The sequence below is a fragment of the Lissotriton vulgaris genome, chromosome 3_1, assembly GCF_964263255.1.
Source record: "Lissotriton vulgaris chromosome 3_1, aLisVul1.2, whole genome shotgun sequence".
In the NCBI taxonomy this organism is placed as follows: Eukaryota; Metazoa; Chordata; class Amphibia; order Caudata; family Salamandridae; genus Lissotriton; species Lissotriton vulgaris.
The window spans coordinates 1,976,360,097-1,976,378,212 of NC_141689.1; the positions used below are offsets into that span (position 1 = coordinate 1,976,360,097).

General features: G+C 42.9%; 1 protein-coding gene across 1 annotated transcript in view; it reads right to left on the bottom strand.

The window, feature by feature from the left end:
- Positions 1-441: 441 nt before the first annotated feature.
- The window catches only part of VEGFC (vascular endothelial growth factor C), a 467,419-nt gene continuing 449,744 nt past the window's right edge, over positions 442-18,116 (bottom strand). Inside the window, exon 7 of the mRNA XM_086962460.1 lies at positions 442-1,625. Within this exon, the coding sequence (XP_086818586.1) occupies positions 1,511-1,625 (115 nt within the window). The 3' untranslated portion in view covers positions 442-1,510. The remainder of the gene's footprint in view (positions 1,626-18,116) is intronic.

Consider the following 18,116-nt stretch of genomic DNA (forward strand, 5'->3'; position numbering starts at 1 on the left):
TAAAACACAAAAAAGTGTGATCACCTACAAACCTGCAAGTTTACTGATGGTCACCAACATTTACTTGTGCAACAGCAAGAACTCACGCAAATTATATTCCACCACACTGATCGAATTTCCATGAGATGAAAAAACATTTAGGAGAGCAAAACTTCCCTATTGCTTGATCTGTAAATCAGGAATTTGTATTTGTCCTTTTAGACACTGTAATTTGCTCATTTAGGGGCACAAATAGCTTTGTGAATTGGGACCCAAGTAAATATATTTCCTTGAAAAAAAAGTAATAACATTTACAGTGACTAAAATAAAAGTAGGTAACAAAAGAGTCAATCTTTGTGATGTACACAAAGGCAATTAGCTGATAATGTAAAATACTCCAATATTAGCAACAATAGTAAATACCAACTTAAATGTTAATACAAGAATGCTTGCACACTATTAAAAAGGTTGATTCTTTATTACAAATAAGATTCATTTGAGGCTGTGAGCATGGCATAGAATTCTGGGTAATTTATTCAGTATGTTTTGCCCAACATTGCTCCATTTATTTATGCATAATCATCTTCAGCTCTGGATAGTTCCCCTTGTTCTAGAAGTAGTAATGTACAACATTAAATATTCTACTTTGATATGGAGAAACATTGCACAACACGTATTGAACACATTTGAATGAACCATGCCCAGTGCCCAAACATTTGGGCGAATCTTATGAGAAAGAAGCAAAGAATATGGTTATTGGTGTGCAATAATTCTGTAATTAATGTAGGATGACATTCGTGTTTCGGGCTGAATGCTCATGGGTAATTGGATATGTTTAGTGCTTAGAATCCAATGTAAGTACTTTAAATGAAAACTATTTCCATTGCTGAAGTGTTGTACTACATGAATTGTGCATTCTAGGATTCCTTTGTTGCCTGTATTTCATTCTTTCCGGGAATCTAAATATGTCTATTTTTAGTTTAAGATGGGATAGTTCTGCCTTATATTCTTGTATAGCCAAATGTTCAGATTCTAAATCTGGAATTGGGGCATTTATGCTGTAAACCCAATCATGCATACCTAAGTGTGTTCCCAACAAGGCCACAACCATATAATACTGTATTGGACTGGAAATTCTTACTAGAAAAGAATACAATACAATTTTCTTTTTATTTTAAACATATTTTGCATGATATAAAAATATTGATCACAGTGAGCTTTACAAATTGTTACTGCTATAAACAGGAATGCCGCACAATATTTTTGTGGAAATAAATTATATAGTCATTATCTTTAAAAAATCTTGAGGAAAACAGACTGTTTGGTCATTGATGGAAAAATCCATTTTCAGTTCTTTGCAGAAAACGAGGCCCAGCTGATTTTACTTGCTCAGGAATGCACAATGTGCTCAAGTCTTTGTGATTCATAAGAGTCCTCTGGTGTACTGGAATATCCACGTTAGCCACGCAATGTCTTCTTTTTTTGTACAAAAATGTACACCAAAATGTCAAATGGTTATTTCCTTTCAATACTAGTTAACGTGAGGTCTTTTCCAATATGTGGGCACACAGCGGCAAACCTCGTCACTGAAGGAAAAACCAGCATCGCAGCGTTTCGTTCGAACTGTGCACGGTAATCTGTAGCAACTAGAAAAACAATTGAAAGAAAAGGATTATACCTGGTTTACATAACTTCAAGTTACAGCATGCCTGTATGATAAATCAAAAGAATGTTAAGCTCCACATGCACATACCAAACTTACCTCTTCCCAAATCTCAGGTTGTGACATTAAACTTGTGTTACAAAGAAATAAATAGGCATCATTTGTTATTTATGGGAATACCACAATTACCACGCTACATAAATCTTTGGAAAAGCCTGGAAAAGCTTAAAGGAAGAATATAGGATGCAGGATTGTCTGTTTTATGAATTGCTATCAAATAGGCTATCAAAACTAGAGTTTGTTATGATAGAGCTCGTGGGCACAACTGTTGTATGTAAATTTAAATCTTTACACATTTTGGAATGTCAACGCCTGACCTCTATTTTTAAGTATGCTAAGCTCCAGCAGTGAATGAAACAAGTCACAGCTCGAAGGCTTACAATCCTAATTTAGATTTGAAAAAATACATTTTAATTACATTAAATCCAACTCTTGAAAATGTCAGCAAGAAGCTATTTCATTGTATTGCTTTTGGCCAGGATTATGAGCGAAATTGGTCTGGAGAAGATTATCCACGATGTGTGATGTGTTCATATATTTATTATAATTATTAATGGAAGAATCATTACTATTTATGGTATAAGATCTTTAATATTTATCCAGAGGAGGTACCCAATAGGTTCATGGCCTGGAAGAGACCTTTGATGAAAGTTCAACTACAAGATCCACCTGCTTTCCTACCCTCATGGAGCTCTAAATTGGACACTACTAAAGAAATGTGAACATAAGGACCAAATGGGACAGGATGTATGGCATTTATGAGTATGATTAATCGAAATTTCACAACTGAGTGCACACAAATAGGATAGTAACAGGATCCTTGTGGGGTCCTGATGAAGGCCAACTAGCCCAGTGAGGCACTGGTGTGATGGCTGAAATATGTTGATACAGAGGATACTAATTTCCGATTTGCATCCCATTCTGTGTTTAACTCTGTCAGGGAGACTTTTGAAAATACAATTAACAGTAAGGGCAGCCTAGACTATTTTAAATCTAGGATCCCACCTAATAATGAAAGAGCACCCTTGGCTACCAAGGCTAATCCCATCCAGATGTACTAGGTATCTGGACGAGAACTCTATGATGAAACATGCCACTTGGAATTCCAGTGCGCAAAAGTCCTTTTAATACTGTAGGGTGACCCCCTTGGGCTACTATGGATAAAATAGGCTAAATACAGAAAGGGTTCCCTCCTGTTGTTTTGTATGGTTAGATGTTTGAGAAGGTGGGCGAACCATGTATCCCTTCTCATTCCCTCATTCTTGGAATATAGTACATTTTCTATGGGACATTAAAGTTGCAAACAAAGTGGACTATTAAATACATACTTTTTAACATATCATTGCTTTTTGCAGAGCTCTGTGTGATGACCGGTGAAAATTGAGTCAAGTGAGACAAGTGCTGGGAAGACCATTGGCACCAAGGTCTTAAATAAGACCTCTTTTGGAATGGGTTTCTTCCTACTGAAGAAGTTCCTGGAAGGTTGTTAATAGTCAATTCTAAGGGGCAGAGTTTGCACCCTACCTCGTCTCCGTGATTGGAGAAGACAAATGGTTTGATCATTTCTCACATATATATTAGTTGGAACCAGGGTCAGATTCTACTCTTTCTCTGCCCACATCTTTGTTTTTCTATGGTGGAGGTAACAAAGGCCATTCTGAGATTGATTGGCAACAACGCTCCAGGACCTGATGGAGTACCAGCTGATCTCTATAGGACTGATCTTATCTGTGCTCCTCTGTTAACAAGGTTATCCTGCAGTGATACATGGCCCGCCTAGCTCGAGGGCACAATCCATCATTGTCCCTGTGTTTAAAAAGGGCGATCGAGGTGACCTGCAATGTTATGGGTACATCTACCTAATTGATACTACTGTCAAGGTATTGTGCTGGCGATGCTTGGCAGGCTATCTATGTGGGACAAAGAGAACAGCATTAGCTCCGATTTGCAGTATGGGTTCCGGCCTAGTCTTAGTACTATCGATCAGTCACTGAACCTTTATCTTTTAATCTAGAAGTACACTGTAGCCAAGAAGGGTACTCTATACCTAAGTTTCATGGTTCTCACCTCTGCATTTTATCGCGTAAATCGCTCGAAGCTATGGGCTTTGATGTTGTCATTAGGAGTAGATCTGTCCTTGTTGTCTTTCTTTGGGGACCTGCACAAGGACATGTCTGCATGTGTCAGGTTTGGTATTGATGGCCGCTGTTCAAGATCCTTCCCAAGAACCCATGGTCTCAGTCAGGGCTGCATCCTGGCATCCTTTTTGTTCATCATCAATAATAATCGTCTTTGGAGGCGCTAATTGAGAAGAATTGTGATGTCCCTCGTTTTTGTCAGCGGGCGTTACCTGTTCTGCTGCATGTAGATGATGAAATCCTCATGTCTAAGATAGCAGTAGGGATGCAAATCCTGCTTGATAACATTTCTGATTATTTTGGATGATTTAGATCTCTCCATAAATCATACAAATGCTGTTGTCATGGCTTTTGGTTGTAAGCCCTTCAAACATAACACTTTTTACTGTAATAAAAAATCGATCAGGTACCCATCGTTAACTATTTGAGTATTCTTCTTGACAATAGGAATACTTGGGAACTCTTCGTAAGTCCAAAATACTAAAGTGGGCTGGAAACCAATTAAGCCCCTTCTTTACATCTATTGCAAAAAATGCATGTCGGCTATAACCTATGGCAGTGATATCTAGGGGTATAGAAACTGTCACAGGAACAGGCCTGAGGGGAATACATTTGTTAGGCACCTGCTGGGAGTTCTTCAAACCTTTGTTGTCCACAAAGAACTGGGCCTTAAATATATTTCTGACACCATTGCTTTAAGGCCCCCACTACATTGAATATCACTGAATAGATTGATTATTAAAGATTGTCTCTCTTTAAATATTTAGAAAGCAATACTCTTGCTGGCTTACATTAAGTTGAACGTTACCTGCATGGAGACAATCACAAAAGCAGACTATACTTGGGTTAAATGCACTTTTTCTACTTACGTTGAGGCAAATTGGGAAAACAACTACAGAAACCTGCTGCTCGCACCCACTGTATAATGAAAACAGTCCCTTTTACAGAACTGCACCGGACATGGGTGACCAATGTTTATCAGTGGCAGCTGTTAACTAGGATCACGTTTAACCTTTTTGTATATTTGATTAGTTTCCCTAGGGGCTGGTCTGCTCCCGGTACACTGGGCCCCTATATGTGACAATTTGTCTGCACCAACTCTTGAGCACTTTCTTTTTTTCTGTCCGCATTTTACTTATACCAAGAAAGCGCTGTTTAATATCTCTTTTCAAAATCTAACATTCCCTAAAGTGAAACCTGCCATGTTACAGCTACTAATGCTCAGGGATATCCACCCTTGTGCATCGCTAACTTTTTGAGCTGTGTAATTAAGTTGCAGGAGACATGGTGGTAATTTCACTTTGGCCCACATGCATCAATGTAGGATTTTGCATTTCTTAAATAGCGAAAATTAAGGAATCGCTATTTAGGAAATGCAAAATGCTATGCATCATTTTTTTTGGTATTTCTTTGTGATTCGGTAAAAATCGCATTTTTTACCGAATCCCAAAGAAATACCGAATTCTTAAGTTAATTTTCGCAATTTCCATTGATTCCTATGGGCCAAAAGGCCCATAGGAGTCAATGCAAATTGCGAGTGGCACTTAGAAAATTTCATGGGTGCAGGGGGGGTCCAAAGGACCCCCCCATGCACCCCTGAAATGTATTTTTCGCATCATGTTGCACACACACATGTCCTAAGGACATGTGTGTCCGTAACATGAATGTTGAAAAAAAAACATTTTAAGCATTTTAAACACTTTTTCCAAATTTACCGAGTGGTTCAACCACTCGGTAAATTTGGAACCCTAAGTGCGAATTTTCACTTGTCAAAGTGATGATGCATTGCTTTTAAGAAGTCGCACATCTGCGACTTCTTAAAAGCACCCGCAATTTTAGAACTCGCAACAATGTTGCAAATTCTAAAATTGCTTCATGCATCCCAAAAAGCACTTTTGCATTTGCAAACGGCCGATTTTAAGGAATCGCACCGTTTGCGAATGAAAAAGTGCTTGATGCATGTGGGCCTTTGTCTTTTTTTGGGGGGATGATTAAATGCTTTCCTTATGCCTTCATTTTGATGTAATACTATCATATCTGTTTGTCAGTTCAAAACGTTGGGGTATCGTATAGCTGTTTATGCACTTATGAAAGTTTGTTGGTTGCTATTCATGCCATAGTGTGATCCCCTTTTTTCCTCAGTTCTCAATTTTCATAAAAAACTAGAATGGTGGTTTGGTAGCTTGGCGACCAATTGTGTTTTAATCAATGTTTTTTATATATGCATGTCTTTATTACATATTTTAATGTTTTATGGATTACATGTACCTGTAATGGTTACATAGACAGAGAAGATTTGTTTCCCAGTGTGCACAAAGTAACAATTCATGACCGTACTCAGAGACACAATACCAACTTAAAAACACCAATAGATACTGAAAGGAGAGTACAGAGCAACAGCCCACTATGGGCCAAATGTACAAAGAAATGATTTACAAGTGGGCACAAATTGTGCACTGACTTATTGGCAGTTCAATTCTGATTGTGCGACCCAAACTATGTACTATTAGGCGAGTTCACAAAATCACCATTTGGAGTCGTCTGCAATTCAGCCTACCTAGTAACTATTGATGAGCTAGTGAATTGCGACTCACTCTCATTGAATGCCATCACAGGAATGGTTGTACTAACAAACACAGTGTCCAGATAGATTGTTTCTTAATTAATCGTACAGGACTTCAGTGCTTTGTTCTAGAGCCTGTGTTTTTTATTTTACTTCTTTTTGTACTTTCTACAAACAAGATTAGACCATTATTCTCATGTCATCTTTTCGGGCCACAAATATTTTTCAAAGGATTATTAAACATTCAAAACAATAACCAGTAATGTAACACCACAAAATGCAAAAAGAATTCCCAAGCACATTACATAGAACATTACATAAACAGTACAAGTGCAAGTAACCAGTTCGTGATTTTCAAGTACACCTGGCGGACCCTCAAAGATAATTGCAAAGGCTCCTGCCTTTTGTCCTGCCTGTGTGTAATCCTCAGGGAAAACTTATTTCAAAGGGTGTTGTCTATAGGGGGACAAAAAGATTTATGCATTCCCTCGTGGCACACCCACCTGTTTATCCTGTGAGCACAAGCCAACACGTTTCGAACCCTGTCCTGCTTGGGGGTTCTCCTCAGGACTCGGACTTAGTGGTCTTGGTAAATTTGTTGCAGCTAGCGATGAGCTGTTTCCTTGTGACACCATTTCACTCCAATTATCACTGCTTATTTCTATGTTCATAACTAAATTCTTTGAAGCACTCTGACTTCTGTAGGGTCTGTCCTCGTTTCTTTCGGAATCTTAGCATAAATCTCCTTCTGAGTGGGCTGATCAGTAGCTGAAACAAATTGACCAAGACCACCAAGTCCGAGTCCTGAAGAGTACCCCCAAGCAGGACAGGGTTCGAAACGCGTTGGCTTGGGCTCACGGGATAGACAGCTGGGTGTGCCACAATGGAATGCATACATCTTTTGGCCCCAAACAAAATTACAGCGCCTAGACACTAAGCATTATAAAAAAAACTGTTAACATGTAGGCACACAATTAGCATTTCATCTTACAGAGCATGTTGCACAGGGTTGCTCTCATTCGCTAGAGCCATGATACAAATCCTTGTATTGAAGTGATATAGTTTCAGCATTTGATGTGAAGTCAAATTTTGTTGATCAACCCTTAACCCCCACCTAAAGTAACAGAAGCTCCAACCCGTCATGGGGGAGGAGACTGCTTTAGTAGCATCAGGGACCTGATCACAGGTGCCTGATGTCTTGGAGCAGTTTACTAGAGTCCCACTAGTTCAGTAGGCACTGTCTAGCTGTAGGAGGGTAGTTGCTGGTGAGAGTGCCAATACAGCCTGATACCCCTAGATATCCTAAAAAGAAAAGGGGTCCTATTCCACTGAACTCTATTCCCCAGCTACTGCTTATAACTGGAAGTACCACACAGGCTCCCAAAGCGCAGAGGAGGGGTCTGGGCAAAGCGATCTCACCATCAAGCTTCCTCATCTCCCTCTGCCACTGCTGATGTTCCTCTAGTTCCCTTTCCTTATCTTGAGCAGCTGCCTGCAATTTCCTTGTTCAAAGCACCAGCTCCACAAGCCTCACAGGAACAGCTGGTTCTCTGACCAATGTTGCTGATGCTCTTGTTCTCGTCGAACTGGCACATTCCTTTGCAGCATCAGTCATAGAGAAAACCTCCTCAAGTTAAGGCCCATGGAGGGGTGTGCAAAGACACCGTGTGCAAGCTTCTTGTCGAATGGCCTCTTCAAAATCCAAGACCAATCTTGAACAATGTCTGACCAAGGCCAGACTTTTATCACCTTTACTTGATAGGCTGATCCAATCAGAGGGTCTGCTACGTTTGAATCCCTTCCAATAGCAAGGCACTTTTATGAATTATTCAAAGCATGACCAAAGCATGCTAAGGGTGACATACTGTCTTCCCTTGTACCAGCCCGGGTTATTCCCAAGGAATAAATATTAATTAACTCCAGACCAGGAGGCCCTGGCCATGGGGAGAGGTACCTCTTAGCAGAGATAGTACAGCTAAACCCAGATAACAGCTGAGTGTCTACCCCCCGCCCATCAGGCCTCTCCAAGAAATTGGGTGGGGCACGGGGAACTGGAATGTCCAGCAGAACAGCTTACATTACACATAATGGCTCAACTCACCATCCTTCCCAATACACCCACTGGCTCTCAAACACATGTCCCAGGTAGACAAAGGGAATAGGATCCCAGGCTGCTGAGGGACTGCAGAGACTTGATCAGTAAAGTGACCAGTAGCTCACCCCTCCTAACTGTAGATTTACTGCTGCCACCACTGTCAGTCTACTACAGCCTGGTTAGAGAGGGCAGTAGACACTCTGGAAAATAGGGTTGCACTAGGTATGCCCCCTCGACCTCGAATCCAAGCTTTATGGTCTCAATCCGTGTAAACAGGGAGACCCTCAGTGGACAAGCATTATTGTAATGCTCACTGAGATAGGGATCTAGAAACCATACAGTAACTTTTAAGTGGCTTGCCTGGAGACCAGAATAAGGCAGGAAAAGCACTTTTTCCAGAGACATGCAGAATATTTCCGGTCCCAACAGTCTAGATCAAATTACTCAATGATTAAGTGGAATAATTCGAAACATATTAATGCAGCAGTGTCAGGATTGGGGAAACATAAAAAAACAGAAGAAGCACCTGTGTGTTGTGTAGAAGCTGTTTCAGTTAAAATTAAGTAATTCAATCAACTCTGCATGTAAAATTTAAGTTTGTAAGTTGTACTACACAACAAGCATTTTAGCAACCTGGCTTTCGATTAGGCTAACTACAATACCGAACAGTCAAATATATGGCAATAAGCTTGTTATTATAGAATTGAGTTATGGTTTGCAGTTGTTCCATGTGCGTGTGGGATAGCAATGGCAACAGGGGGAATTGAGCTCGAACATCATTCATCAGGAGCTTCGGAGACATCCCACAAGTAAATAGGGAGCAGCAATTTACAGATGGTGCATTTTTCAGCAAATATATTTATCTCAACAATAAGTGCATTTTACAACACATTCTCCCACAAAATGTGGTCCATACACTGTAAGATTTATATTCCATTCCATTCCATTTACATTCAATTTTAATGGGGAAGCAGGGTCTCACCACTGGACGTGTTAGGAAATGAAGTGGCGCCTCGTGCATTTTTGAGTTCACAAGGTTAGAACCATTGATTAAAATAATATAAGATCACCAACCAAGTGAGGAGCATGTGGATCTCCCATATAAATTGTTTAGCAACGTTAATGACTCATGGTGCATTTGTGCATATTAGACCATTATGACTGTACAAAACTTGTCAGGATTTAAATTCAAATTCGTGGGGAGCTAGGAGTATCTTTAAAAGCCAGGAAAGCTGAGATAAAATTATCTCCCTATCAGCAACAGGGTGCTAACATGCAAATTTGCATGTTAGCACCCTTTTTCTCTACGCTTCCCCTTGCATCTCTAATGAACAAGCATTTACAATGCAATGGTTTCGCCTTTGGAAAAGTTTGAGCTATTGGCATTGAAAATGACAAAATTTGTATTTATGTGTTGGTTTTGTCATTTACATTGCCATTAGCTTAATCTCTCGCAAGGTGAGACCTATTGTACCCTATAGACGAGCTCAGCAGACAGCAATTACTACCACACACACACACCCAGAGCCAGCCACACACACACACACCCAAAGCCACACACACCCACCCAGAGCCACACACACACTCAGGAGAGCAAGCACAGCCAGGGGGCAGGGAAGAAAGCACAGCCAGGGGGCAGGGAAGCAAGCACAGCCAGGGGGCAGGGAAGCAAGCACAACCAGGGGGCCGGGAAGCAAGCACAGCCAGGGGGCCGGGAAGCAAGCACAGCCAGGGGGCCGGGAAGCAAGCACAGCCAGGGGGCACGGAAGCAAGCACAGCCAGGGGGCAGGGAAGCAAGCACAGCCAGGGGGCAGGGAAGCAAGCACATCCAGGGGGTAATAAAGCACATCTCGAATATTTAAACGTTCATTTGAGATCATCATACGCCTAGATAGAGTGTAGAAGCTTAGAGTCACACTAGGTAGTCATTTCTTTCTTCACCTTGTACTTATTCATTCAGCAACTAAATATTTCCAAAAGCACACAATCAACCATAGTCTTATGTCTATCTGGAAGGCAAGAAACTACCTCTGTTACAATACCACAAAGTGTTACACAGATAACTCAAAGTGTTACAATAAATACAAAAAATCAGGCAAACTGAATAAGAATAAAACAGATGCAGCCAAAACCCGCCATAAAAACAATGCAGTGACTTCCAGTCAAATCCAGGACCAGATTTAAAATCTTTTGCAATTTTTAGACCAATGGCTTGGGTCCCTCTCCAGTGCCCACTCACCACTATAAGGAACATGCGTCTGGCTCATACAAATATTAATTCAACCAGCAGAGGCTGACTCAAAGAGATGAGCCAGTCCCTCATACTTCGGGTGCCCAGGCTATTGGCACTCTTGACCAACACTCAAAAGCAGATAAAGCAGATAAAGTCCTGCAGATTCAGACTAATAACCCATAGCACACATTCCGACCCACCCTACAGTCTACTCACTCGTCCTCACCCTAACCACTGCCAAGGAATCAAACTGCCTCTCTGAGCACCCCTCCCCAAACAAAGGAGCCTTCACGATTCACCCCGCCGTGTCGAGTTGATCTTGGAGGAATCAAACATACCTTTTCTCTGGGAAGGTGAATGGTCCACCCGTTCTGGGCGTCACTCAGCACAGAATGAAACACGCATTAGGCACGGACAGCGGGAGGGGGGTGGGTGGTCAACGGGCAAACGGACAGCGGGAGGGGGGCGGTTAACGGGCAAACGGACAGCGGGAGGGGGGGGTGGGTTAGTGGCACACGGACAGTCACCCTAGTGGCCCTCTCCAACTCATGCGCTGAACTGCTCCTTCCTGGAGTGTTCTGCCCTCGTTCTTCCTTCCTCTGGGAGCGCTGAGACCCCAGTTCCGGTTGGAGGAAAGGAGGCTTTCATGGCAGCTGACCTCTGTGCTGGTAGCTGCATCACTATGTGACCCTTGACCATGGGGAGAACAGGAGGATGAAGGGGGAGCTCCCCAGCAACACCGTGACTGGTGCTCCCGATGGAACTTTGACGATGCCCCCTGGGCGGAAACCTAACTGTCTGTACTTACCGAGGTGCCCAAGTAATCTTGACCGATGGAGCTGTCCTATGCAGCTAAAGAGGAGTTTGGCTTTGGTTCATCCCTTGGCCGTCACCTACCCAGCCGGACATCGGACATTGCTTTCCTCGCCTCCCAGTTGTGTTTCCTACCTGCTTCCCTTACCCCTGCTCACCATTCCCACCTACCTTGTCCCTACGCATAAGACATGTGTAAGCGCTAATAACTCACATTATTGTGTAATCTGTCTGTACTTACCTCGGTGCCCGAGTAACCTTGACCGATGCCCGATGGAGCTGTCCTATGCAGCTAAAGAGGAGTTTGGCTTTGGTTCATCCCTCGGCTGTCACCTACCCAGTCGGACATCGTTTTCCTCACCTTTCCTCTGTGTTTCCTACCTGCTTCCCTTACCCCTGATCACCATCCCCCCTACCTTTTCCCTCTGCATAAGACATGTGTAAGCGCTAAAAACTCACATTATTGTGTAATCTAATGGGTTTTTTTTCTCCTATGTCTATACTTGGCTATGTAACCTGTAACTCACTATGTAACCGGTAACTTGTTGATCCTCAGGTAAAGCGCTCTGATACCTTCGGGTCTAGCCAGCGCTATATAAAACTTTGCAAATAAATAAACCAGTTATAGTATCACTCAAATAACCTGTTGGGTACACAAACATCTCTGAAGCAGATGTTAACCCTGTTTTTAATTTTAAAATGCAGCGTGTTTGTGACAACTAAGCAAGCCACAGAAGATTTACTATCACATTTGCCATTGTTGTCAATTTCTTTCTTTGAGGTTTTTTTTTTAAAGAAACGTATACGTTGATGGTCAAAATTCAACACTCGTATCTCTGTCCAATCTTTGATTCCAGCCCTCGGACCCAAATTTGAGGGTTCCCACTGTAGATGTTTCCATTTATAACATGGAACACCATCCTATGAATGTCACCTAAACTGTATGTTTAAAGTTACTTTTAAAACGAAGTCAATGAATTAATGGCATGAAATAAAGCAAAATTACCTCCTCGTTTGCGGCGGTGTCTGATTGTTCTGCTACGACGGCGTCACTATCTGAATTCTCAGGGAGATCTGGACTTTCCTCTGGCTTTTCGTCCTGATCATCGTCCAGATCTTCTTCTCCACTTCCCTCATCCAACTCTTCATCGGCACTCTCTACTAGGTCTTCTTCCTTCTCATCCAAGCTGTCACTGTCAGACTCCAAAGGTGTTTTCTCTGAAAGCTCCTGCAACGTTTCAGCGGTGTCGGCCTCCTCGTCGCTTTCATATAGCCCCGAAGCTGTGGCCCCGGGCTCCAGTGCCCCTAAAATATAGTCCAGCCCATCCTGAGCGAAGGCCTGGGGCAGAGAGCTCTTGTTCATCCTTTTGTTCAACCTCAAGCTCTTTTCCAGACGGCGTATCTCTTCCTGCTCATTTGCTTCCAACAGGGCGAGTTTCCTGGACTCCTCTGTGCTGTTCTTCCCTTTGGCCTGGGGTTTAGCTTTCAGGGTTTTGGATTTTAATTTTTGTTGTTTTTGATTACCAATCCTGAGGATGCTGGAAGGGACTGAGCGCCTCTCAAGGTGGGTAAGATTGCATGCGCCCTTTTCCAACTGTGTGTTTTTCCCTGCACCTGTCTCCTTGAGTGTATCTTTACCGACTTCCTTCCCAGGTCGAGTTCCTCGCCCTCCCATGGTGCTCTCAATGTTCCATGTTTTGCCCTCATAGTGTTCCTTTCTTTTGCACTTCTTAAGGCGGCGTTTCTCTTTCCTTCGTTCTTTCCTGCACTTCCAATTTGAAGCTCGGTTCCAAATGCTGCCGGACGCACTATCCAAGCAAGGCTGCTGCGGTGCATTCTGCACAAATTCCCCCACTGAAAACTTCAATTACTTCAGTTTCTCGCTGTTCTGCCCACCAGCCTGCATTTTTCTCTTCATATTGTCTACGGGCGGACAAGGAGGTCTTATCACTGGGGAACATGTTCCCATCCCATGCCTCCAGTGGGCGCCGCCATGTTAAATCTCCAACAGGAAGTACCGTCTTGTTGACGTCCAATACTGGTAGCGTTCCCATCGTTAAAATTACGCTACTAGCCTCTTAACGATGCTGCCATTTTGAAAGGGTTACTTTCCTGTTTTACGTATATCATGTTAATGATAAAATGTGAATTACATCTATATATTGCCCACCGCATCGGCATATTTTTAGAACGTGTCATAAGGTATATTATGTTCTTACTGGTCATTAAGGCATTAACGGCTTATTCGAAAAACAGGCTGCTCTACGCAGAAGGTTGATTCGTAGGTAAAGACTTCCTCTATGTTGCCACGTATGGTAAAGGTATAACAGTTACAGTTCCTCAAAAGTATTGAGTGGAAACAAGCATTTAACAAGCACCTACGGGCACACGGACAGCGGGAGGGGGACGGACAGCGGGGGGGGGCGGACACGGACAGCGGGAGGGGGGGGCGGACACGGACAGGGGGGGGCGGGAAGCAGCTCTGGAAACAAGCATTGGCGGTGGTGAAATAAAAACAAGCATCTACGGGCACACGGACAGGGGGAGGGGGGACGGACAGCGGGAGGGGGGGGCGGACACAGACGGGGGGGCAGGAACAGCACACGGTCAGCGGGAACGGGCACTCACCTGGACTTTTTCCGGCGGCCGTGGTCGGCATGGAATGACAAAAACAAACACCTAAAAAAAAAACGAAACTCCGCCCACCACCCGATGACGATGCAAAAAGGGTGGAGAGGGAAAAAATCTCGGGAACGCCCACGAATCTGGTCCGGCCATGATGGACAGATCTCTGTTCCAATGGCTAGCCTCCATTTATGGAGCTAGCCAATGGAACAGAGGGCGGGACTAAGCAGTACACTGTAAAGACATAAGATTTCTCCTTGGGGCGGAGCTAGGAGCTACGTGCCCCAGGCGAAACCTAAAAAGGGGCGATCCAGAGAAAAATAATAGGAGAAATGTTGTTAAGCGACATTTCTCCTATTATCAAGGATATCGCTAACCATGTTAGTGATAAAAAAAGAAGAGCTAACCGCGGTTAGCGCTGCTTTTTTTACACCTGGTATTTTCCTGACTTAGCCATGATATCCTATGGAAGGTGGATATCATGGCTAAGTTTGGGAGCCCCTATCATCAAGCTAACGCCAAACTTCGAGAGATTATTGTTGGTTTTCCAGCAATAATCTCTCATTTGGCAGTTAGCGCAAGGATTTTTATCACTTCTGAGATAAGCGTTATCCTAGTGCACTTAGCGATATTTATCGCTGGGGCTTGATAATATGGCCCTAGATTCGATTCTTTATTTATTGCTAGTTTATGCTGCTTTCATTTATGGTCTAGCCCTCGTTTACTTAGGACTGCCCTGATATTGTGGATTGGTCACTAGGCTGACACTTGGAGGTGTCCCAGGAGACTACAAGTTGACTGTAGATCAACATCATAGACTCTCATACAATAGATGGATTAAGTACCTTGAAAGGTTTTATACCTGTCTGGAACTGGAACGTAACAATGAAAAGGTTCACACTAAAGTTCTGGTGTTAGCAAAGACCTTTTGAGGTAACTAAAATTATATGCATAGTATACTGAAATGTAGAGGCTTTCAGACAACTCTTTACATCAATTAGTCTGTTCATATGTTAGTCACATATTTCTTCCACCCACTACAGCATACAGCATGGGACAGTGGGTCAGCTTACTTCAGCCACTGGCTGTCTTTAATGTGTGTGACAGCATTGTGCTAATTTACTATAGGTGTCTGCATCCAGAAAGGACAAATGCAGTCCATTTTCCAGACACCTCCAGCATACTGCAGACCAGACTTCCAGGCAGCATCATATGTCTGTGGGCAGTGAGGCTAGCAGTAGATTGCAGTTTCTTTCAACGTGAACTGTATTTTTAGCTTTGTTATCGCGTTTGCAGGAAGAGCTTTCTGAGGCGCGCTCATTGCCGCAAACCACCAGTGTTTGTGGCTACTCTTCTAGCGCATGAGCACAACACATCCACTGTAGACAACAGTCGGCATGGGTCGGCAGCTTTAGATTGTTTTGCCCTTTAGAGTGCCTCATCATTTTACCAATCCTGTGGTATATTGTTCTCTCATCTCAATGTTTGTGCCAGCCGTCTACAGTCTCTTGTTCTCAACTCCCAAGACACAGAGAAACAGTGGTTTTCGGTCTATTCCTGCCCTGCCATTACCAGTAGCCACTGTGTCTACTCTACACTCTTATTTTTAACCCCCCAGCTCCTAGTCGGATAAATGCGTTTTTACATGGCACCAACAATAGTTTAATGTCAGTGGTTTTAATTCAGAAACTAAGCTGTATGTCGCATGACTGTAAGCTAGATGGAACAGTGCATGATTAGAAAAAAAACCCTCATAATGTAACCTGTAAATGTGCACTTATGAGAATGTATGTTTAGGGCGCCCATCTGAGTGCACTTACATCATATGTGTAGAAGGTGTCAGTGAGTCCTCATGTGGGAGTGTCTATGTGTGTGTGTTTGTACAAGCACCACAATGAGAATAAAGGCATGCATGCAAGAGCTTGTGTCTTTTGGTGTGCCAGTGTGAGAGTGCATTGCCACATCTGAGTGCTTCCACATGTGTCTATGTGTACCTTGCTTAATGGATACTTATATGTTTATAGGATATACTTATAGGGCTTTTACTAGCCCCACTTTGTTCCTTGATGTGGTATTCACTTTTTTTTCCACACACTAAAGCATGCTGCAGGGGGCAGTAGGTCACCCTTTTCCAGCCACTGGCTAATCACAGTGTGTGTTGGCTTCTACTCTTTCGGAAGCAACACATCTTTACACAAAGTAGTTTCCTTCAGTAGCCGCAGCTGCCGGCAAAGTGTGTGTTTTAGATGAAAACATATTTTTGCTTTACGCAAATGTTTTTAAATATTGGTGAGGGTCCAGCAGCTCCCCCAACAATTTAAAAAAAAATGACAAAACAAACAATGACTGAAAAAGGCAAAACGCTGGCAGCCATTGCCAGACAAATTCGCTTTGTCAATGCTTGTTTCATTGTGCTGTTACAAGACAATATGGTCCATGAATCACAGCAAGCATCATGCCTAGTTTTCAGAAGAGAGGTATAGAGTACGTTGGTACTGTTTGGAGAGGGATAGATGTCCAAGCAATGCTTTGGGGAAAAGGGGCTTGTTATCTTGAACTGACCAGGATATAGACGTGAGACTTCCAAGCAAGTAAGAAAAGCCTTGCATATGAGAGACAGTTACAAAGTGCTTGCCAAGAATCTACAAGCCTTTCATCTTTAAAAACCCTGGGCCTCATTTATGAAAAGTGACGCATTGCTGCGTGAAAACAGCGATGCGTTACTTTTCATTGCGCCCTCCGTTCGACAATCTGGATGCGTCATATTTACAGTATGACACATCATGTCGCAAGGAGTTACAGATACGTCAGTATGTCTGACAAATCTGTAGATCAAAAATGACGCATTGCTGGAGTGTGTCACGAAAGGGACACAACTCCATCAATGGGTCATTACACATGGGCAAGTAAATGGCGCAGTGAAATCTCATAGATTCACTGCGTCACTTGTACGAGGCTTACTTGCGTCAAAATTCCCACCCTGCATACATTATACCTGGCAGGTATAATGTGACTCGGGGGTTTACAAAGTGACGCATCTACCTAGATGTGAGCATTAGGAAAGTCAAGTGACATTGCTGGGAGTACAACTCCCAAATTGCTGATTTCAAACCCACTGTCTTCACTTGAGGCCTGCCAAAAGATATAACACATTTGATGTTGGGAGTAAGAGGGATAAACAGCAATTGTTTTTTTTTATAACAAGCTAATATTTTAGTCTCACAGACATTAAGAGGTGGTGAGTTATTTTAGCAGAAATACGTGAAGGAAAACTATTTGCTGAATATACCCTCACTGTTAGAAAGAGCATAATTTCCAGCAGCCCAGTAAATCCATGATGCCCTGCCTTTCCGCTGGTGTATATACCAGTACCATCCACAGGCTCCATATGACCTTACTAAAAAGAGAAGTACTTCAGCAAAGCATTAGTTGCTAATACTACACTGCAAGTATACAGCAATTAAGTACAACAGAAAACAGTTATAAATCAAACACCCTCACAGAATTGCCTGTTAAATAACCCGCAAAAAGGAGTCACACCACCTGCTTGTGCTATTTTAGGACTTCAACAGGATTTCCAAAGCATATATTTAATGCTCCAACATGGTAATATTTCTAAGACTTGCAGGGGCAGATTTACAAGCCCCTTGCGCCTCTTTTACACCACCGTTGTGTCACTTTTGAGATGCAGCGGTGGCGCAAAAGATGTGCCATGGTGCGGGGTATTTACAACGTGATGCATCTGGGAGATGCGTCATGTTGTAAATCCTTGCGCCAGATGCGTGGGGGCGTTCCGGCGCAGGAACGCCTCCTAAAAGTGGCTGAGTGAAATCTACAAGATTTCACTCAGTCACTTTGGGGCCCAAGCAGGCGTAAGGATTGTCGCTTGCTGGAGCTGCGTCGCGCTTGCGACGCAACTCCAGCATTTTCCCCCATAGTGCGCCGCA